Source organism: Desmodus rotundus, chromosome 2 (genome assembly GCF_022682495.2).
Source record: "Desmodus rotundus isolate HL8 chromosome 2, HLdesRot8A.1, whole genome shotgun sequence".
Taxonomy (NCBI): Eukaryota; Metazoa; Chordata; class Mammalia; order Chiroptera; family Phyllostomidae; genus Desmodus; species Desmodus rotundus.
In genome coordinates, this window is record NC_071388.1 from 181552384 (window position 1) to 181576319 (window position 23936).

Genomic DNA, 23936 nt, shown 5'->3' on the forward strand with positions numbered 1-23936 from the left:
GTGCAAAGTGTATGCCTGTTGTATAAAGAGAATTGCAAAGATAAAGCCATGGTCTGCTGTGAATTTGTGGCTAAAAGCCATTGTCTGTGCCTGCTTCCCTTGCTGGGTTGTGGGGCTCTTGCCAGCAAGGACTGGATGAACACTTGTATATTTCTGCATTTCAGCAGCGGTTAGAGTTGGTCCCTATAATATGACTGCATGGGTGTGAATCATGGGCATGTTCTAGCTTGTGACCTTGGGCAATTTTCTTCTCTATGTCTCAGTTTCTCTTCTGTAAAATGGGTTAATAACGACCTACCTCAAGGGGCAGTTGGCAGGAGTGAGTGAGTAAAGGGCTTAGAGCAGTGCCTGGCACACTGTAAACACATGCTAAATGCCAAACAGTATTTTTCCAATTGTTGTTTAATTTTAGTTGCAAACCACTAAGCTAAAATTTGCATAGCTGTGTGCATGGTAAATGGAGTCTGATCCCAGATGACTGGGGGACTAGAGAAGTGGGTGCCTAAAGCCTGTGCTGGGCTCAGCTGAGTGGGGCAGGTCCCCACAGACTGGATTGAAGTGGAATGGAGGGGATAACTTGAGAGGACAGTAACTTCTGAAGAAATTCCCAGGTGGAAAGCTAGGCAGACACTCCTACCAGTCATCAGTACGAATTGGCTTGGCAGAGAAAGAGGGTCTGAGTGCCAAGGCCAAGGCAGGGAGAGGGAGAGCAGGAAGTCCTGATTAGAGAGAAAGATGGAAAGGTGGGTAGAATTGGAGGTGGGGTCTGGGCCACGTGTGTCGTTGGGCTGAGGTATGAACAGGTTTTGGCCTCCGGTGCATTTTCACATCTGCTTCCTTGACTCAAGCCTCTGGGAACAAAACAAATAGGGGCTTGATGTCTCTTATACAACTCCTTCTGGGCTCAGGTGGCCAATTAACATATATAGCAAGAGGTAAGAAACAAGACAGCAAGCTTTACTCCCATTGTGCTGTGGCTTTTTCCTGCCGAGTGGTCCAGAAGCCATCACAGGTCCAGTTGAGACTCAGCACAGCAAGACAGTGTTAATTGATATGAAGTGGAAGGCACAGTCTCTTCTTGCACCCTCTCTCTAGGCTTCCAGCTCTTCATTTTCCAACTACCCTCCTGGTGATTTTTCACTGAGGCCTGGAATCCCAGTTTGGTTGACAGTAGTCTTAATTACGCCCAGTACTCTTTATTTCCATCTAAACAGTGCGGGTGAGGGTGGGGCGCTTTATCTAGTGTGATTATGTGGGGGCTTCCTTTGTCTCTTGCCTAGTTAACTTTGACATGTTGTTAACATTGAGCATTTGGGAGGATTGTAGGAGTCTGGTAATAAACATTATTGCCAAGAGAAAGAAGGGATCTGAAAGAAACTAACAGTAATACAATAATACTGACTTGGGAGTGGTAGCGATTAGAGTATAAAATTAATTAAAAATCTACCACGCGCCAGATGTTGGGGGGGGGGTGACGAGGGCTGTGAAAGAATTCACAAAGAGAAGAAAGTGCAGAGAGCGAAGTTTTTTTATTTTTACTTTTCCAAGAGAGGGGACAGGCTAGGTGTGGAGATGTGCTCCAGCCCTGAAGGGTTAGGGCTTTGGGCTTTTATCGGTGATGGGATAGTTGTAGAGCAGGATGTTCCAGTTGGGCTGCAGCTTGTCTGGATGTTATCTTTGGGTGCAGGGTCCTGGTATGTCCTGTTTTGTAAGTTCCCGGAGCATTTGTGCCTTCAGGGCGTTCCCAGTAATGTTCTAGTCCTGAGGATAGAGACTCGTAAAACAATTAGGGTCAGTCCTGCTTCATGGGGTCCAGGCAGCTCTGGCAAAGAGGGCCTGAAAAGGAGGCTTTTGTCCTATTACCAGCTACTTTGCTAATTCCTTTACATGGATTCTCACTTAATTTTTATAAACAATACTGTAAGGTAGGTACTAGTGAAACCAGAGGGCTCGTGCTGCTTGTCACCACTCAGCCAAAAAGCAGAGACAGGGATTGGGTTATAATTGTGCTTTTAATATCAGAGGCCAGCAGTCTGAGAAGGTGGTGGGTAAAAACCCTAACATTCATTTTACTTTGCTTTCAGAAGCAAGTTTATATAGGGGGAAAATGGGAATTTGGGAGGGGGAGGGGGAGGGGGAAGTACCCAGGGGGAGCACAGACTTGCGGTTTGTCTTGGGAGGGGAAGCTGAAAGGGGATTCACGCAGCTCCTCCCCAAGCTGGCTCACTCTGTTCAGGTCTTATCTTTCCTGTTAGCGTTGGAATTCCTCTCTTCTCCCACACCGGTAGTTAATGGGCTGGAAGTTTCTGTACTCTCTGGTTAGGAAAGATACAGTCTCCTAATGGACCAGCTGGCTGTAAATTGCTCAAACTCTTTGGCTTTGTTAAATTTTATCTCAGTTTCTTCATTGCACTTGCCCAGGAATTTTCCTAGCTTCTTACTATACAGTCTATTATTCCCATTTTCACGGTGAGCAACCAGAGCCCAGAGAACTCTCTTCCCAACTTCTCTACTAACACAGCTGGGTTTTGAAAGCTTGACTCCAAAGCCTCTGCTTTTAGCTGCTTTGCTATAATGTAAGTTCCACGAGGGTGGGAAACTTGTCCATCCCTTCTACTGTGTCTCCAGTGCCTGAAACATAGGGCCCAATACATATTTGGTGGGTAAATGAATGAAGGAGTATGTGCTTCTAATCTCAGTGTGTTTCTAAAACCATTCCTTTGTATCTGCAGAATTTAGCAGATTCTCCTATACCTATTTTCTGTCCTCAAAAAAACAACAAAAAGACTTATCCAGAGAGTATGCAGGTCTGGAAAACATTTGTAAGTTTATTCTTCCTTTATGTCATAAATGTTTATTGAGCACCTCTACATGAAGAACAGCATGTGGGGCCCTATGTGAAGCAAATATGGAGCCAATCAGATGGAGTCTGTTCTCAGAGCCACATTGTGAAAGAGAAGGTGATTTTTGGAGTGGCTTGTTCTCAAGAAGAATCCTCAGTAACCTCTTCTTGGAGCAGACATGGAGGCTTAGGGATTTGGGGCCAGGTCTCTCAGTTTGGTGGAATTAAAAAACAAGTCCTGGTGTTGTGTCAGTGACCTTGCAAAACGAGGCCTGTATCAGGTCCTGGTTCTTGTGGTGCCCTGACATAGTGCTGACTTTTGATCTGTCGGGAATGGAGGAGTGAATGTCCTGGGAATGGAGGAGTGAATGTCCTGCGTCACAGGCAGATGAACTCTGGGCCTTGATCTAGAGCTCTGGTTGGGTTGTAGGCCCCTGAATAAAAGATGGTGTTTGCAGATTAGGAAGTGTTTCTTCTTCTCTCTTCTCCCTGGCTCTTTCTGAGAATCTTGGAGGTTTTTCTGCACTTTTTAACCAAGGAAAGACTTTGCTTTTTCTAGCAGCTGCTATTTCCCTTGTAAATCTTGAATAAGTAAACTTCGTCTTCTCACAGAGCAACAGGAAATGTGACAGCCCAGAGGTAGTTTGCCAAGATGCTTTGCCGCTGCTGCTGACCCTTTGAAGCCAGAAAAGACACTGGGATTCGTGCTGCCTGTCACGTGCCAAACCAAATAAGTAAAGACAAGGATTGAATCTTTATGGGCAGTTATTCAGATGCCCAGCCATCTGAGAAGACGGCAGGTTGGCACCCCAATAAAACCACCTTACATTTTCTTTCCAAGCCAGTCTTTTATAACGGAATAAACAAGGTGTGGTGAGGGGTTTTGAAATTCAGGGAAAATTAGGTGAAAGAAACTTCAGCATTCTCATCCTGGGCAGTTAGCCGTTCCCAGGGGTGGGTGCTCCCAGGGGCGGGTGTTCCCAGGGGTGGGTGCTCGTCGGGAACGCAATGGCCCGGATGCCTCCACTTGTTCCCCAGGCGGTAATATCTAGTGGTGCCCCAGGAGGTCAGCTGCCTCTTCTGGGAGTGGTGGGTCTTATCTGCAGCTCCTGAAACAACAGCTTTAACATATGCATGACCTACTAGACTTATTAACTATTTACCTTAAACTAAATGTTCCAACTCTTGAGTCCCCCCATCACCTTCACTTTCCAGACCCGTACTAACTGCACTGCACTGCACAGCCTGAAGAAAACCCCCGTCATATTAGAAAGTTGGTTTCTGAAAAACAGTTCAAGTTAACAAAGAAAGGGCTGCGTCAGGAGTGGGATTTCCAAGGGGGGTAGAATGAGAACTGCAGTTGTTGGAAGTTTTATATTCTCCTCAGCCCCCGAGTTTTTCTTCCCTATTTGTGGGAAAGGAAGGACAAGGAGGTTATGATGCTATAAAAGGACACAGAATCTGACTGCTGTGAACTTTTTTAGTTTCGAATTCAGAGACCTCTCTGGGTTCCACGGGAGAGGTGCTCTGCAGGCTCCATGATTTGTGATTTGAAATGGCTGCCTTTGTTTTCTTTAAAATTATTATGTTATGGTTGTAAGCACTCACAGTTTACAAAGCATCTTGACAGAAACCTCATTGGATCCTCACAGCCACCTTTTGAGGAACACAGTCTAGGCATTAGTACTAATCCCGGTTTATAGATGAGCGAACTAAGGCTGTAACTTGTCACGCTGTTACTATGCCCTTGATCCTGTAAAATAGACTGGACTATCTGCGTTCTTGCTGGCCCAACAAAGGACATTGCAGTTCCTAGCCGACGTCAGTCACCACGCCACCTCACAGTCTGATAGAGGAAAGGTATGATATTAAGGGGAAACGTCAGCCTCAATGAGTGCAGGCAGGTCTTTTGAATGGCTCTCTTTCCAGAGGGATATTTAAAGGATGCTCCATCTTGGTCCGAGGCCCCATCCAGATCTGATGTTCTTATTGTCCTGTTCTTGGCATTGGGACCTGTATGGGTTTTGGCTTCACCTCCAGCTTTAGTCTTTTTTCTCCTGTTCTACGAGGTAAGGACTTCCTGCCCTGACCTCAGATTCCCATCCCTTTCTTAGCCCCTCTGCTGGTGTAAGCTACTCTCTTTCAGGACGAGGCAAAGTTCACACCCAGCAAGGAGCGTGAAGAGCCAGGACTTAAACTTAGATCTTGTAGTTCCAAGACTGGTTCCTCTTTTGCCCTGTACTAGGCAGCTGCCTGCTCACCGCCGCATGACAGCTGCTGCTCCAGCAGGAACCTCCAGGGAGAGAGCTCAGATAAAGGGAGGAGGTGGAAGGCACAAGTCAGCGTTTGTCCTGTGCTGACAGTTCCTCTGTGTGTCAGCATGGAAGGACAGACTATGGCTTTCTTCCTTTTTCTTTCTTTGGTTTAGCCTTTATATTTTTAAAAAATAATTTTGTATTTTTTGGTTACACTCGACATACAATATTATATTAGTTTCAGGTGTATAACTGAGTGATTAGACACTATATAACTTACTAAGTGGTCATCCCAGTAAATCTAGTACCCGTCTGACACCACACATGGTTATTACAATCATATTGACTATATTTCTTATGCTGTACTTTACATCCCTATAACTGTTCTGAAACTACCAATTTGTACTTCTTTTTAAAATTTTTTTCTTGTTTATTCTATTACAGTTGTCCCAATTTCCCCCCCTTTGTCCTCCTCTGCCCAGCCCACCCTCTGCTCCCACAGTCAATCCCCCCACCTTGTCCATGTCCATGGGTCATTCATTCATGTTCTTTGACTTATCCCTTCCCCTTCTTTCCACCATTATCCCTCCTCACCCTCCTCCCCTCTGGCAGCTGTCAGACTGTTCCCATGTTTCCATATCTCTGGTTCTGTTTTCCTTGTTAGTTTATTTTAGATTTCTCTTATGAGTGAGATCATATGGTATTTGTCTTTCTTTCAAGGACTTTAATAAGGGAGGAAATCTATTAGCCAAGAGAGGGTTTTGAAAGTGAACCATTTGGAGATAACAAGTAAACAAAGTTTTGAGCCTAGTAATCCCCTATTTGCTTCTGCCCCCTAGAGGAGAAAATATTCCATGATTAGAGATAGCTGAGTCCTGAAAGAAACCGCTTGGGATGCAACAGCAATGATGGAACCGAGGGCCTAGTCCAGGTTTTCTTGATATGCACTCCTGGGTTTCATCCTGAAGGCAGTGCTGGGAACGGAGGCCTTGCCCGCCCCCTCAGAGCCCCGGCCAGGGGCAGCGCTGCAGAGCCTTTTCTGCGGTGCTGAGGTTCTGTGAAGATCTGTGAGTTATTTAATAGGATATCAGCAACCTGTGTATCATGTCCTTGATTTCCCCAATAATACTTGTTTATCATAGGGTTTTAAGGAGCTTGGCACCTTCTTTATATCTCTTCATTATTTTGTGATATACATAATTCATCTATTTCAGCTTTACCTGTGGGCTAGGCAGAGGAGAAAAGTAAGTAGTCCCACTATAGTCTTAAGTCTTGGTTATTGCCATTCCCTTTACCTGACAGGAGAGACCAAAGGACTGAGCTGATGGCTTATTTATCTAATAATGTGTGCAAATCACTCCAAAATTTAGTGGCTTAGAAGACCAATACTAATATCTCTCCCAGTTTCTGTGGGTCAGGAATTTACGAGTGGCTTAGCTGGGCTGTTCTGGCCCATAGTGTCTCAGGAGGCAGAGTCCAGATGTTAGCCAAGGTCATGTGATGCTCAAGTGGTATTAGAGGATCTTCTTCTCAGGTGGTCACTCATGTGGCTGGGGAGTTGGTGCAAGGTTTTCATTCTTCGTGTGGGCTGTCCACGGGACTGCTTGAGTGTTCTCAGGACGCGGCAGCTGGCTTCCCCTAGCATGAGCAGTTCAAAAGAAAGAAAGAACCAGGTGGAAGCCATATCCTTTTCAGGATCTAGCTTTGGAAGTTATAGTATCCCTCCTGGCACATTCTACCCATTAGAAATGAGTTACCAAGTGTGGTTCACATTCAAGAGGAGGGAATGTCTCTATATTTTTATGTGGTACCTTCATTTATGTGGTACCTCTTGATGCTTTTCTGTGATGCCTAAACCAGTAGGAGATGGCATCCCTTTGTTCTTTGGGGGAAGTAATGTCTGTTCTAATTACTATTGTGTTGTTTGGTTTGGGGTGAATGCAGTGATAGCTTCTGGAAGACCATACCCCAGGGGAAGAAGAGAGGTGGGCACATAATCAAAAGACATGGAAACAAACCCAGAGAAGTTCATGAGCTAATAGTATGGGTGACAACCTGAATTAGGAGATGCTTGGTTAGCCTCTGGGCTTTGGACAGAACAGTTTTTTTGCCCTGCAAATGAATAAAAACTGGAGGCATCTCTCAGACAAGGAACAGAAATCTAATGGGTGGCTCAAAAGAATGTGGAATTTTCGAGTGAGGAAGAGAAAGATGTCTCTCCACTGTTAGAAAGATAAAACAATTCAGGAGGCTGTGTTTATTTCTCCAATGAAGGTAAACTGAGCAGAGGGGGGAGAAGTGGACTTCGCACAGTGTCTGGGGTTCCAAGGCTATAGAGACTTCTAGAATATGGACACAAAGATTTTAGAAAAGAGAATAGGAACTGATTTTCATTGAGCACCAGGAGCTTTATTTGTATTATCTCATTCAGTCCTCACAGCATTCTCATAGCGTGGGTATCACCCCTTCCATTTAGAGCTAGGAAGACCCACTTCCTAAAGATCATGCTGCCCCTGCATGTGGCTAGGTCAGCAGACTCAGTCTGCTTTTCCTACTGCATTCTACAGCTTCTGGAGTCAAAGTCACTCCAGGATTCCTGGAAACTAGAAGAATCTCTGGGGACACTGTAGGAAATCTTGGCCAAGGGTTCTCACTGCGTAGTTGGAGGTTGCACTGGGAAACGGGTCATGAGAGGAACTGGAGAGTCTGGAGATGACTCGGGGCCTCCAGACCGTCCCGCAGCAGGTGGTGGTGAGGGGGTCTCGTGACCCATGCCACCCTTTCTGCAGCTGTTTGGATCTAGGTTTGGACCTGAGCTCTGCAGATGTATCCATTCTTATGGACTTGTCTGGTTTTTTTCCCCCAGAGCTTCTTCAGAACACCTTCACTTCCCTGGGCTATGAAGTCCAGTGTTTCTTGCTTCTGACTATGAAAGACATAATTCAGATTCTCCACAGAGTTGCTCATATGCCTCGACACCAAGACTACGACAGCTTCGTGTGTGTCCTGATTAGCCGAGGGAGCTCCCACAGCGTGTTTGGCGTGGATCCGTCTTCCTCAGGGTTACCTTTAGATCACATCAGGAGGATGTTCATGGGAGACAGATGCCCTTATCTCGTAGGAAAGCCAAAGCTCTTTTTCATTCAGAACTATGTAAAGATAGAGCACCATCCAGAGGACTGCAGCTTCCTGGAGGTAGATGGGTCAGCAATGAACAACGTGGATTCCAAGGCAAGGCAGCCTGGGCCCTGTGTGGTTCACCGAGAAGCTGACTTCCTCTGGAGCTTGTGCAAAGCAGATGTGTCTCTGCTGGAGCGTCCCTCCATCTCACCATCCATGTACATGCAGTTTCTCGCCAAAAAACTATGGCAAGAAAGGTGAGCCACCAAGGCCATGGCTGACCCCTAGACCACTCATTTATTTTCCTGCTACTGATACGGAGGTGCCCTTCTTGGCAGAAGAGAAATAAGATTTTTTATTCCCTGTTGGAGTTGCCTTGGGAGTGTGGTACAGACCCTGCACAGAGTATAAACGCTTTGAGCTTTAGGAGGTCACTTAGTAGTCAGCTTATAGTTTGGATATTTTTCTTCAAAACAAAGAACTTTTTAATTGTTTTTTCTTAATTACAAAAATGATATTGAAAAAAATCATTAAAAATAGAGGCTGAAAACAGAACATAAGAAGCAGTTATAATCCTACTTTTAGAACCAACTTCTGTTAACAAAATCTTGGTATATTGTCTTCCTGATCTTTTTTGGATACCAGCACAACCATATATTAATATTTTTAAGGCCAAAATAGAATCATCACCCACTATGACTTTATAATCTGCTTTTAGTCTGTGCAACAGTGTATCATAATTTTTACATGTCAGTAGTCACACTTACACAGCATTGCTTTAATGTCTGCACAGTAGCCCACGATGCGGCTCTAACATAACTTACTTGTTCAATCTTCAAGTCACTGGACTGTGTTAAGCTTTCACAAAAAGGAAGTATTAATATCTTCGTAGCTCAGTATTTGTGTTGATCTTTGTTTTCTTGGGAGTATTCCCAGGAGTGGGATCACTGTGTTGAACGACATGCATTTTTTAAAGCCTTTGATGCGTCTTGTCAGACTGTCCTCCAGTGCAGTTCAGCCAGCTTTGTCTGAGAGCACCTGTGTCCCCAAGTCCTCACCGACACTGCATGCTCTTATCTTTTCCCAAGTCTTGACAATTTGATAAGTCAAAAATGGTACCTGACTGTTCAGGTCTGCAAGTTTTTATTGTACAGACATTTTTGATATTTATGAGCAAGAATTCTTTTCTAAGGGAAACGTTAGTGACCTCATCTCCGTTGAAGCTGATGGACCCACCCTGTACCTCAAATGTAAGAGTAGCAATCTTTTTTCACTTACTCCCCAATTACAACTTAGAATGATATTTCTGAACCATCTGTGAAATGCATTCTGTTGTAGCTCTGGGGACCCCAGGAATAGATCTCATGGCCTGCAGCCCCCAGCCCCTCATTTGTGGTCAGCAATACAGGAAGCACTAGAGCAGCAGCAACTGAATCCATTTTCCAAGGTAGACACTTGGTGGGCTGGCGGCGTCACTGGCTTTTTACATGGATCTTGCATTTGCATTGACAATCCAGGTGGGCCATCGTTTAGCTGGTGTGTTTCCAGAGTAAGACTGACGTCACTGTGCCAGAGTGCTGCAGGCTTGTTTGAATCACTCACGAAGCAGCTTGTTGAGTAGAAATGAGCAATTTCAAAGTGCTTTCACCTCAGTTGGCTCATTTCATCCTAATGACAATCTGTTTCCTCTTTGATATTTGCGTGGCATTAATCTTTGCCTTTTTCCTTCTCTCCAGAAGACGATCACTTCTGGAACTCCACGTTGAACTGAATGACAGCGTATATAACTGGAACAGAGGAGTGTCTGATAAGGAGAGGTACTACGTCAGTCTGCAGCATACCCTGAGAAAAGAACTCATTCTCTCCGGCAATTGAAAAGCCAATGACTCTTCTGGCTGCAAAAACCAACAGAGTTTCAGTCGGTAGAAGAAACCGCTGGACCTCTAAGCAGTTCCTCTTAAAGAACGGACACACACACTTACCTGTGCAGACTCGCTCCCTCAGAGTTCCAGCAGTGGGGTAGCGCCTGAAAAGTACCAGCCATACATGAGGAGAATCTGAAGTGTCTGGCATCAAGGTGAGCAGAGACCAATGTGGTTTTTCTAAGTTTGAAAAAATTCTGGAACTGTGCGTGGTAATGGCTGTTAATTAAAATATCTTGTGATCATTTCACAAGTGTACAATGGTGAATCATTGTGTTGTACACCAGAAATTAATACAGGGGCCAGCAGAAGTAACGCCTGCTTGAGTGTGGTTGGTAGAATAATAATAGGTGTATAATTTATAGTTTCAATTTGAACATTTCACTTAGAATGTCATATGGTGTGCTTGAGTGTGATATTGTTATGTTACAGAATTACATGTGTATGATTTTGTAATAAAAATTTTGTAAAAAAAAGGGGTGTTATTTGTGCCAGACCCTGTTTAATGTATGTGAATCATACCTCAAAATAAATTTTTAGTAAAAAACTTTGTACATTTAACAAATTAAAATGTTTTAAACACATTTAAAAATAGACAATATTACAATGATTGATTATAAAATATTACAATGATTACAAAACTTATCAGCATACTTTTTTCTTGAGTTTATTTATTTATTAACTTTATTTTTCAATTACAGCTTACAGCCAATGTTATTTTGTGTTAGTTTCAGGTTTACAGCATACTCCTTTACAATCATATCCAATGAGAGTTTTTAGGACTGCTTTGGGGATATCATGTGGTCACCATCATTATTATTATTATATCGCACTATGGAGGAGTTATTTTGGAAAGGTTGAACCAAACCTTGAAAATTGGTGGGATTTTGGCAGGTTGAAATGGAGAAGAAAGTATGTTGCTGGAGAGGAAACAAATCAAGTGGAAGAACAGAGAAGAAATACAAGGCGTGTTCTAGAAACCTGGAGTGTAACTTTTAGTGGGAGTGGAAAGTGAGCAGTGGTGAGGTGGAAGTAGGAGATGCTGTGGTTAGAATGCTAAGAGGCTTAGAGGTTCCCATCTTTGTGTTTTAGTTATCTTTGTAATTTCTGGCGCCATCTGTTTGAAAAAACTATTTTTTCTCTATTTTCACCAATACGTGGCTATTGGTGAAAGAATTAACACCCATTACCACACACAGTTCTTGATCACTGTATATTTATATATTAAATATTGTACCCATGGGAATGTGTGCCTAAGGGGAATTTTGAATATGTATGATATGTATTATTTGTTTTGTTTTATACAGAGTGTATATTATTGTGATTTTATATGTTTTATACAGAGTGTATATTATTGTGATTTTAACAAATAAAAGTTATTGTAAAGTGGCCTAGTTTCTAATATATATAAACACAATGATTTTATTTTATTTTAAACATAAGTAGAATACTATTTTAACAGTGTTCTCTCTTTTCTCTCCTGGGGTCATGTCTATATCTCAATGTCTTTGTATGATATTTAAGTCATTCAGTTTTTTACTGATTAAATGATGATATGAAAGAGTTCTTTTTTTTTCCCCAAATAAGAACCAAAGTTCTTCCTACCCCAGACCTAAGAGTCCCATTCTCTTCTTAGTCCCTTCTCTGACATACCTCAGTCCCCTTTCAAGACTGAGCATTATTTAAACTGTCTTGCAACTTTAATCTCTCCCTTTGTCTTTGATTCCTCAGTCTATCTAAGATTTGATTCCCCTATCAAGTAAAGTTCCTCTCTTTTAAACCACTGTCTTATATAAATTTTATGCCATTGTCTACTTTTTCCACTTCTGCATTTCCCATTTACTTCATATTTCCCTGCTATCTGGATTTCACCTTAATCATTCTACCAAATCTACAAGATCCAAGGGTGGCATTGACTGTAACTACCAAACCAGTGGTCCTTGGATTCTATGGGGTTATTGTCCCCTTTCTACTTCTCCATGGTATTTTACTATATAAGTTGGCCAAGTCTTGGTATCTTTCTCTTCCTGATCTCTAAATGTGGATATTCCCAAGGATCATTCCTTTTTTTTTTTCTCTGTTGACAATTTTGTAGCTTAAATTACTACTGCTATGCCTCTAACAGGATGTATCTTTCTAGCCCAGATTTGTCTCTAAGTTCAAATCTCACCCTGTAAGTTTCTGGCAGATGTTCCCACTTGAGTTTCCCTCTGTCACCTCAAACTCAACCTACTCCAAACATTACAAACAAACAAGCAAGCAAACCAACAGCCTCTATTTCAAATAGTTCTTCCTGTTGCCAGTTTCAGTTAATTATATCTCAGAACATCATTTTCACCCTAGTCCACCTTCTCTTGTGTTTCTACATCCAACAATTTTCCACATCACGTTGGTTTTATACCTATAATGTCTTTTTCATTTCTCTCCATCAGTATGCTTTCCCTGCCTTCATTACCTCTTCATTGAAATATGTACCACATCTTTATCTATTCATCCATTCATGGGCTCTTAGGTTGTTTCCACATCTTGGCTATTGTAAATAATGCTGCAGTAAACATAGGAGGCCTCTTCATTGAACCAAGGTAATAGCTTTCTCACTGATCTTGCCACTAGCTTCTCAATCCTACAATTATTTCATACATGGCAACCCAAAGAATCTCCCTAAATGCAGCTTTGTCACCTCCCTCCTTAAAACCTTCAAGATTTTCCAGTGCAGCCCTGACTGGTGTGGCTCAGTGTGTTGGGAGTAATACCACAAACCTAAAGTTTGCTGGTTTGATTCCCGGTCAGGGCACATGCCTGGGTTGCAGGCCAGGTCACCCAGTTCGGGGAGTGCAAGAGGCAACCAATTGATGTATCTCACAAACATTGACATTTCTCTCCCTCTCTTTCTCCCTCCTTTCTCCTCTCTCTAAAAATAAATAAAATCTTTTTTAAAATCTTGAGAAAAAGATTTTCCAGTGCATACACAATAAGATTGTGGTTGGAGAGTGGGCTGAGGGATGGCGTGGAGGAGTGAAAGTGTGGAGAGGACTACTCTTATAAGTCCTGGAGTCCAAAGGCCCAGAGGACCAGGAGCTCCAGTGTCTGAGGGTAAGAGAAGATGAGCATCCTCACTGAAGAAAAAGAGAATTTGCCCTTCCTCCTTTTTGTTGGACTCTTCTTGGATTAGATGTTGCCCACCCACATTGGTGAGAGTAGATTTTACGCAGTCTACTGGTGGAAAATGCTAATCTCTTCTGAAACACCCTCACAGACATGCCCAGAAATAATACACACTGGCTCTTTGGGCGTCCCTTAGTCACCGAGTTCATAAATAAAGTGAGTTATCACGAGGTTGTGACGTGTAATTGTGGCATATCCTAAATCGTTTTCTTTTTTCAGTAAGATATAATTCACGAGTCACAAAATTCATCCTTTTGAAGTGTACAATTCCATGGTTTTTAGTATATTTATACTTGCACAATCATCACTACGATTTCATTTCAGAACACGTTCATCTACCTAAAAAGAAACCCCATACTGCCCTGGCATGTCGCTCAGTTGGTTAGAATGTTGTCCAGATGGGCCAAGGTTGGGGCTTCAATCCCTAGTCAGGGCATGCACAGGAGTCCACCAGTGAATGCATAACCAAGTGGAGTGAAAAATCTGTCTCTGTCTCCCTCTCTCTCCCCCAGCCCCCAAAACAGAATGAAAGGAAGAAACCCGCACCTATTAGTCACTATGCCCTATTCATCCTGCTCCCAGCCCCTAGCAACCACTAATCCACTTTGTTTTTCCGTATTGCTTTATTCTGAATATTTCATATAAATAAATCATACAACATAAGACTTTATGTGTCTGACTTCTTTCACTTAGTATAATGCTTTCGTCCATGTTGTGGGGTATATCAGTATTTCATTTCATTTATGGCTGAATAATATTCCAGTGTATGATATACCACATTTTGTGTATCTATTGATGGAAATTTGAATTGCTTCCACCTTTTTGGCTATTATGGATGATGCTGCTATGAGTTTTCATGTATAAGTCTTTGTGTGGATATATGTTTTTTAATTCTCTTGGGTACATATGTAGGAGTGGAATTGCTGGGTCATATAATAGCTTTATATTTAACTTTTTGAGAACTGCCGAACAGCTTTCCTAAGTGGCTGCACTACTTTACATTCCCACCAGCAGTGTGTGAGAGTTCCAATTTCTCCACATTCTTGCCAACACTTATTATTATTTGTCTTTTTTAGTATAACCACCCTATTGGACATGAAGTGGTATCTCATTGTGTTTTTAAAATCCTCACCTGAGGATATGTTTATTGATTAGAGAGAGAGAGAGAGAGAGACTGATGTGAGAGAGAAACATTGATCAGTTGCTTCCTAGACATGCCCCACCGGGGGATCGAACCTGCAGACTAGTTTGTGCCCTGACCAGGAATGAAACCTGCAATATTTTGGCTTATGGGATGATGCTCCAACCAACTAACCCACCTGGCCATGGCCCGTTTTGGTTTTGGTTTGCATTTCCCTAATGACTAATGATGCTGAGCATCCTTTCACGTGCATATTGGCCATATGTATATCTTCCTTATAGAAACATCTATTCAAATACTTGTCCATTTTTAACTGATCACCTGTTTTATTGCTCAGTTGTAAGTATTTATAAATTCTGGATACTAGTCTCTTATCAGATATAAGATTTGCAAATATTTCCTCCCATTCTTTAGGTTTCCTTTTCACTTTGATTCCCAAACTTTGTTTTAAATTTTGACGTTGTCATCTCTTCAGATTTCAGACTTGTTCTATTAAACTTACCATTTGTTTCCTATCTTTTCCTTTGAAATATTTCCTGCTTGTTCGGCTCCCTCTGCAGATATTCAGATCAATTCTTACATCCTTACCCTGCCATCCCCGAACTCTCACCCATTCAGTTTTGGGCACTAGGAACTGAAGTAACCATCCACCCCCACCATAGGAGTCCACAGACCTTCATCCTTCATGAATTTTATCCTGGGAAGTACGGGTTCTGTGACAGTAACCGTCATAGCCATGTGGTGGAAGGAATGGTAACTTTTTGGTTGTTTTTTTTCCTACCTTTGTGGGGGAAGTTTCAAAAGTCCCCTTAAGAATTTTCACAGGAGGGGAGAATATCTTACATGACTTTCTCAAGGTTCCTTTGAATTTGAATATGATCACTTAAAATGATAGGACTAGATACAGAGTGTTATAAAAGTTACTGATTAAACTGAAGAAAGCTATGTTAGACCTAGGGTCATTTGAAAGTTTCAGCCTCAAACCCGACCTTTAGTCAGTGGACTCCAGATAAAAATAGGCATGAATAAAATGACTAAAAGTGTAATAGGGAAGAATTGCCTGCCTGCCCATCTCCATAAGGTCATCTAGCTATAGCTAGATTTCAGAGAAATCAGGGTAAGTGAGTCCCAAAAGAAAGTTCCCTCCAGACTTCCTAAAGAGTTAACTTACAATTATTGGGGTGGAGTTTTCTGGGCTATTGGTTTCTGAAGTAACTGCACGGTAATTTTTATTTTTCAGGACTTCTATAAAAGTCTAATGCCTGGAACAGAAGAGGCTGAAACTGGGAGAGGGCCTGGGAAGTTGAGGTTCCATGTGTCCCCTTTATATTCTTTGAGGGTGGGAAATTTGGAGCAGAGTGTGGATGTAAAAGAAAGCCAACTACTGCCACCACCATCCCCTCACAAGTGGAAGTAAAGAGAAACAGTCCAGTGTTTCCCCTCGGTCACCAGGGCAGTAGTTGACTCCCATCACTATGAGACTGTGGGCTTGTGATTGGCTTTTCATGTGGACCCAGTCAGGAAACAGATGCTAAGAAATGTTTATTCTTTCCATCAGCTCACCATCAGCTCCGCATGTCCTCAGTAATTATGTTCTAAATGGAAGGAAGGATAACGTGCTGAATACAAATCACATGGCACACAATCTCACCTCCGTAACTTGGCTCAAGGGCTTCCCTTGTGTAGTAGGAGTACTAGGATGAAAGTTTAAGTTTACTTCAGGTGTCTCTATTCTACTTCTACTTTCCAGGTTTAGTTTAAATACCTCCTCCTCCGAGGCAGCCCCATCTAGATTCATCCCTTTCTCCTTGAGTCTCCTGTGGCACTTGGGTGATGCCTCATTGCAGCATCACCCTCCCCAATAGTTACAGACATTACATTATATCATAAATGGCCTTGGGATCAAGAGCATGGGGTTGGGAATCAGAGAGGCCTAGGTTTGAATCCTGAATTCCCACTTCCTCCTAGCTCTGGGATGATGGCAAGATACTTTGTTCTCTGAACTTTGATTTCCTCATCTATTGAATGTGGAAAATAGTGTTGACTTCAGACAGTTCATCAGCAAAGAAGGGGTCAATAAATGATAGTAATAATAGTTACTATGGAAGGCAGACACTGTGTTTTATCCACTTTTTCTTTCTAACTGTGCCCAATTCGGTGCTTTACACAGAAGAGCTTGCTAAATATTTAATATAATTGAAAAACCTATGAACAAGTTAAGAAGTGATAGTTTCACCAAACTGCCTCCTGATATGGCCCAAGGAATGAAATATTTATAGTTAAACAACTGAATAGAAGACCAAGATTGAGGTTTTGCCTATCTTTATCTTTTTTCCAATTGTGCCAATGTGCACATAACATAAAATTTACCATTTTAATCATTTTTCATCTTTATATGCAGGAAGCATACAGATATTTATTGTGCGTGGAATAAAAAATTCTCTAAATCTTTATCCAAAACCTACCTTTATGATTTAAAAATATATGCATTATTTTGTATTTAGGGGCCTTGTTATATCCATTTTCTCTTTATTATTTTTAAATTTAAATTATTTTTATTTTTAATTACATTTGACATACAATATTATATTAGTTTCTAGTATTCACCCCAGTGATTAGACATTACATAACTTACTAAGTAATCATCCTGATAAATCTTGTACCCATCTGACACCATACATAGTTATTAGAATATTATTGACTATATTTCCTATGCTATATTTTACATCCTAATGACTATTCCGTAACAACCAATTTGTACTTCTTAATCCCTTCACCTTTTTCACCCATCCCTCCAATCCCCGTTCCACTTGACAACCATTAAAATATTCTTTGTATCTAGCTATGAGTCTGTTTCTGTTCTGTTTGTTCATTTATTTTGTTTCTTTAGATTCAATTGTTGGTAGATATGTATTTATTGCCATTTGTTATTTCTCCTTCTTCTCCTCCTCCTCCTCCTCCTCCTCCTTCTTCTTCTTCTTCTTCTTCTTCTCCTTCTTCTCCTCTTCTCCTTCTTCTTCACCCTTTAGCACTTCATGTAATACTATTTGGTGGTGATGAACTACTTTAGCTTTTTGTTGCCTGAGAAGCTCTTTATATGTGTCCTTCAATTCTAAATGATAGCTTTGCTTGGTAGAGTAATCTTGGTTGTAGGTCCTTGCTTTTCATCACTTTGAATATTTCTTGCTAATCCTTTTTGGCCTGCTGCTTTTAAGATTTTCTCTTTGTCTTTAAGCTTTGGCATTTTAATTATAATATGTCTTGATTTGACCTCTTTGGATTCATCTTGTTTGGGACTCTGTGCTTCTTAGACTTGTATGTGTACTTCCTTCACCAGGTTAGGGAAGATTTCTTTCATTTTTTTTTCAAATAAGTTTTCAATTTCTTGCTCTCTCTCTTCTCCTTCCGGCATCCCCATGATGCAAATGTTGGTGTGCTTGAAGTTGTCCCAGAGGCTCCTTACACTATCCTCATTCTTTTGGATTCTTTTTTCTTTTTGCTGTTCTGATTGGGTGTTTTTTGCTTTCTTATATTTCAAATTACTGAGTTGATTCTCATCTTCATCTACTCTACTTTTGATTCCCTGCAAATTATTCTTCATTTCGGTTGAGTAGCCTTCATTTCTGAATAGTTCCTTTTTATGGTTTCCATGTCCTTTTTTATGCTGCTGATGTGCTCACTAAATTCCTCGAGCATCCTTATAAACATTGTTTTGACCTTTGTATCTGATAGTTTGCTTGCCTCCATTTCATTTAGTTCTTTTTTTGGAGATTTCTCCTATTTTTTTGTTTGGGACCTCTTTCTTTGTCTTCTTATTTTGGCAGGTTCCCTGTGTTTGTTTCTATGTATTAGGTAGAGCTTCTATGTCTCTCAGGCTTGGTAGAGTGGCCTTGTGTAGTAAGTATTTTGTAGTGTCTAGTGGCACAGCCTCTCTGATCACCAAAGCAGGGCACTCCAGGTGCCCCACCCCCACCCTGTGTGGGCTGTGTATCCTCTCCTGTTGTAGTTGAGTCTTAATGGGAGGGTTTTACCAATTTCATGGATTTAAGTACATTTACATTTTTGTGCAACTGTTACCACTAGGGTTTGTCTTTCTTGAACACTGAAGTTCTCTGGATGATGCCTAGGATATAGAAATGGTACTTTAACGCATTTGCTAAATAAACAACATAATTTTTACTTTTATTCAGAGATAAAATATCTTTCTGAGATTCTATATTTCTTCCCAGACTTGGCACATTTGAATTAGCTGAAATGCAGTGCAGTGACTTAGAGCCAAACTTACTGATTTAAGTTTTGGCTTTCCTACTAGCTCATTTTATGATCTTGGAAAAATTACCTAACCATTCTGCCTTAGTTTTCATGTCTTAAGAGGGAGGTCATGGCCCTGGCCAGGTAACTCAGTTGGTTGGACCATTATCCCATGCACTGAAAGATTGTAGGTTTGATTCCTGGACAGGGCACATACCTAGGTTGTGGGTTCACTCCCAAGTCGGGGTGTGTATGGGAGGCAACCAATCGATGTTTCTCTCTCACATTGATATTTCTCTTTCTCTCTTTCTCCATTCCTTTTTCTCTAAAATCAATAAACATATCCTTGGGCAAGGATTACAGGAAAGGGGGGCCTGGGTAGTAATATTTACCTTAGAAACTTGGGATGATTAAGTGAATAAAGCACACTTGGCACATAGTAATTGCGGTTGTGTTAGGTATTGTTTTTATTCTTAGAAATAACATCTTCAAAGTCTCCTTCTTGCTTGACTGAATGAGCTATGAGGGCAGAGACTTCATCAATTTTGTCCACTGTTGGTTGAATTCCTTGCACATGCCTCAAATTGGCTTATATTTCAGCTCCTCCTCCTCTTCTCCTTTTTTGCCTTAATATTTTTTTTTTTGTTTATTTGTATCTGGACTTATTGAGAAACGATTAAGATGGCTTACTACTATTCATGAGCTTTTGGGTTTTATTTTAAAGCTTAAGTGAAAATGGGGAAGGACGTGGTTGAAAATATTGATACTTTCCTCTTTGACTTAGGGAGGGGAGTGACCCAAGGGAAAGGACAGACATGTGGGAGTTCATTTGTAAGGGAGCCTGGCTTTACCTGGGAAGGAGGTCTTGAGCTCCACTGTGGGAAAGTTGTGTATCTGCCTTTAGAAGGCGCTGTTTAATCAGGATCATCCTAATACTAGAAGCGGGAAGGGATAGGCAGTGATGACATCAGCAGGAAATCAATCTCAAGACTGAGATCCAGTTTTCATTTCCACAGCCAGCAACAAGTCTTGAGTTTTCTCCTGCGTAAATTGGAACTTTCTTAGAACTTGGAGCACACAGAGGATTCTAATTTCTTCAAAACTTTGTTTCCAGTCAATATCCCTAAGAACCACTTGCTTCCAGAGGATCAGTGGAATTTCATTTGAAGGTATGCAATTAACACCTTTCCCCCACTGAGGTCTTAGATGCCAGAATTTTCTCTTGCTTTATGTCGTAGAAACTTGCAGAAACTCTTGTTTTCAGTAATGGTGCTATTTCTACCTGGATTTATCAGCCTTCCCAGGGAAAATGAAAGTTTAAAAAGCCCCAGGAAGGCTCTGGCATAGCCTTTACTGGCAGAAATATGCTAATCTACAAACAAGAGACAGAGTCCGGCTGAAAGATTTAGGTTCTTCAGCAAACTTCAAGGCAAGTATATGATGTGTTAGAAAAGGAAGATGTCTCCAAGAAACCAAGACCCCATGGGTGATCACATTAAAATGGCATTTTGGGGTTTCCTTCTTCTAATAATATAAGTAATATGTGTTCGTTGCATAAGATTTGAAAAACTCAGACAGGAGTCCGGAAAAAAAGTTTATATTTTATATAATTATACCAGCTACATATAACCACTCTTTGTTATTGATGTTTTGTTTTTGCTATGCTCTCTTTGCTTTAGAAAGTAGTTTCTTGTTTCTAAATAGTGAAGTCTTGTATAGTGAGTACGTACTTTGTCCTTATATTATGAATAATACTACACCAAATTTTTTTTTATCAATTTATTGCTCCTCTTATTAGAATAAAATTCAGTGTAGAAAATACCACAGTTTATGAACTGGTCATGTGGAAATACTGGTTAATTTGTGACTTTCTACATTGATTTGAGCAACTCTTGTCTAAAACCTCCCTTTATTTCTGGTGTCTCAGATGATGGCTGCTCTTTCTGTGGGTTACAAGCCTGTCCTGTTAGGGTTCAGAATGTTACCTTGTCGTCCTTGGGTTGGTAGGGCACTTCAGAAATATAAACCTCCAGATTGCTTCATTTCTAAAGTGTAGGGCATAAACCTAAGTGCCGTTTCTGCCATTTGGTGGGAATGAATGAAGAGCTCCAACCCGGACTCCAACCAGGAGCTGTTGTGCTCAGTCGGCCTCCATTTTGACCAGCTTCTCTGGTGGACATTTCCATTTCAGAGAAATCAGGATAAATGAGTCCCAAGAAAATCTCCCTCTAGACCTCCTAAAGAGTTAACATACAAGTGTTGCAGTCGAGTTTTCTGGGCTATTGGTTTTTTAAGTAACTGCCCAGTAATTTTTACTTTTTAGCACTTCTAGGAAAGTCTAATCATGCCCGGAACAGAAGAGGCTGAAACCGGGAGAGGGCCTGGGAAGTTGAGGTGCCTTGTGTTCCTACTCTCTAACACACTACCTCACCTCTCTTTCAGACTAACCATGTCATTTCAAGGTCAAAATTGGATTTCCAGTTCATTTGATAATGGTAGAGAGAACTTTCGCAGAAAGCTACTGACTATTGATTCACAGCTGGGAGAAAAAGAAGTAGAACAATTAAAGTTTCTCTGCCAAGATTTCATCTCCCACAAGAAGCTGGAGAGGTCCAGCTCAGCCTTGGATGTTTTTGATCATCTCATGGCAAAGGAACTGCTGAGTGACCAAGATCCCTTCCTCCTAGCAGAACTCCTCTACACCATGCAGCAGCCCTTACTGCTGAAGCACCTCAACTACACCAAAGAGCAAGTAAAGAGTTTGCTGCCCACTCTAAGGAAGGTCTCTCTGTTCAGGTGAGGAGGAGTCTGTAATCAAGACAAGGGGGTTTTCCATTTTGTGTTCATTCAGGTTGTTGGGCTTTGAAAGGAGACTGGGATTAAGATCTCTTTCTTATCCACCTCTTTGGATTTTACAGTGGTCTACAGTAGGAGATTTCTCGGCTCTAGGTACTAATGAGAGGAGAGGTTGGGCCTCTCTGGGCCTAGCAGTAGCTTCCCATAGTTTTGTTTCTTGCTGCCAAGGGGAGCTCCCTTCAGCGTAGCAGGCCTCCACTTTTCTCTTTTCCAGTCTCCAATATCCTTTTTGCTGTGAGCCACTGGGTGTGTTTGCCTTCAGTTATTTGAGAAGAATGCAACCTTGGAGCAAAATAAGCAAAGTGAAAGTGATGTCTCTAGGGTAGAGAGGGATATCATTTATGCAATGTCCAGTTACATTTTGAGGGGGAAAGACAGAGAGGTAAAATATAGACATCAGGCCTATCACGGTCAGACCTTAGACATCACTTTTAAATTGTCCACTGACATAGTATTTACAGAGAACTTTACAAGGAGGAACCTTCAAAGTGTTATTTTACCTGATTGCCTGGGCGATTGTGTCCTTCAGGCTTTAACACTTAGGCTGACTTCCAGACCCTGAGCTATCCTTGGGTCAGTGAGGGGACTCTGGAAATCATTTTTTTTCCCACTCTGCTGTTAAACGACTGATCTTTCAAGACCAAGGAAGGGTCTCTGGCTTATTTGTGTGAATGAAATATTCAGTTTGTCTGGTTATTCATTATATGGCTATCCAGAAGTTGGGGGAATATCCTTCCTTTTTCAGTAGTAGACACTACATTGCCTGGCATCATTTCTACAATGGAGTTGCAGGGGAAAGGCCATAACTGTAATTTATGTTTTTCTAGCACTGGACTTGGAATCAGAAAGCCTGTCCCTACCATTTACTGTGTTATCTAAATTTAGTAGGTCACACTGAAGCTCAAAGTTTTAGTTTTGGGGTCTATAAAGTGGGATCAATAATTTTCTATGTAGTACAGGGTTGTGATCATTGACATGGGAGGGAACATTAGTAAAAGCACTCAATTTGCTGTGCTGTCCTCTGCAAGTGTGAGACTTCATTTGTTTCTTTGGGTGTCTGTCTTAGAAACCTGCTCTACGAACTGTCCGAAAGCTTTGACTCAGAGAACTTAAAGGACATGAGCTTCCTTGTGAAGGAATCATTACCCAAAATCCAGCTGGTGAGTGGGTCATGTAGAATGGGGTCTTTGTGAACGTTGCCTTAATTGGTGTTTGGGAAGAAGCTGGAAAGGGTTTTCAAGGTAGTTTATTTATTTTGTGGGAGACAGTATCATACAATGGTTAGGAACATTGGCTTTGGTGTTGAATGGGCCTGGGTTCTAGTTCTGGTTCTGCGACCAGCTCCATATGTGATTGGACATTTCTGAGTCTCCATCTTCTCATATGCCACACCACTGTCTTTCAGGACTCTTGGAAGGATTAGAGAAAATAATGTTCATAAAGCATCATCATAAGGCCTGTATTTGACACACAGTAACCATGCAGTAAATGATTAACTGCTACTGGCATCTGTTAGGTCAGAGTCGCTCAAGAAACCAGAAAGACACAGTGAGCTAAGGAGAGCAGGGTTTATTAGCAGGAATAAAAGGGAAACTGGAGCCAACCAAGGGAGGTTGGGACTTGTGGGGGAAAGTGGAGCCAACCAAGAGAGGTTGGGAAGTCAACCAAGAGAGGTTTGGATTGGCTCGGTTGTTCTTAGATCAGAGTTTTTAAGCGCAAAAACCTGCAGTTGGGGTATTAGAGTTTGATTGGCTAGAGCTGGTTGCTGGGTGAAAGCTGCATCCTGTTATGTTGAATAGGCTAACCCCAGACCCTAATCTTCAACTGTTTTTCCTGGGTAGGGTCTGCAGGCAGCTTCCCACAGTGCCATTTTCTCACCTGGCAATTTTCATTCCTCCTAGGCCTGCCCAGATCTAACAGCATCCACTGCATTTTATGATACAGAAACGTTCAGGGCACAACAAGGGCATGAGAAGGTGGGAAATAATGGCAGAGTGGGAATTAGGTCGATTGTCATCTACATTAACTGAGATGTCTGAGGGAGTTGTGTGTCTTTTTCAGTGGACTTTGCAGTGTCTCCCATGTAAGGGTACTTTGAAAATCAAATGAGACAGTTTGAGGATGGGCCTTGTAAAGGGCTGTATAGATGTAATGTTGTTAATATTAATAATCTTATTTACTAATATTCTTACTACATTGGTCACATCTGCCAATTTTCTTTTTTAAAAATTATATTTTATGCCCTTGCTGACGTGGCTCAGTGCATTGAATGTGGGCCTGCAAACCCAAAGGTCACCGGTTTGATTCCTGGTCAGGGCACATGCCTGGGTTGCGGGCCACGTCCCCAGCTGGGGGCATGTGAGAGGCAACCAATTGACATTTCT

At 41.7% G+C, this 23936-nt stretch overlaps 2 protein-coding genes across 9 annotated transcripts in view; both read left to right on the top strand.

The window, feature by feature from the left end:
- The window catches only part of CFLAR (CASP8 and FADD like apoptosis regulator), a 41908-nt gene extending 30380 nt beyond the window's left edge, over positions 1-11528 (top strand). For 7 of the 8 annotated variants that reach the window (XM_024563702.4, XM_045198044.3, XM_024563703.3 and 4 more), the window contains 2 exons: positions 7964-8474; positions 9954-11528. In XM_024563702.4, the coding sequence (XP_024419470.2) occupies positions 7964-8474; positions 9954-10092 (650 nt within the window). In that variant the 3' untranslated portion in view covers positions 10093-11528. The remainder of the gene's footprint in view (positions 1-7963; positions 8475-9953) is intronic. The other variant, XM_024563704.4, reaches the window with a different exon arrangement.
- Positions 11529-19712: 8184 nt separating this feature from the next.
- The window catches only part of CASP10 (caspase 10), a 39797-nt gene continuing 35573 nt past the window's right edge, over positions 19713-23936 (top strand). The window contains exons 1-3 of the mRNA XM_024564252.4: positions 19713-19865; positions 21139-21492; positions 22619-22712. Coding sequence (XP_024420020.2) covers positions 21146-21492; positions 22619-22712 — 441 coding nt within the window. The 5' untranslated portion in view covers positions 19713-19865; positions 21139-21145. The remainder of the gene's footprint in view (positions 19866-21138; positions 21493-22618; positions 22713-23936) is intronic.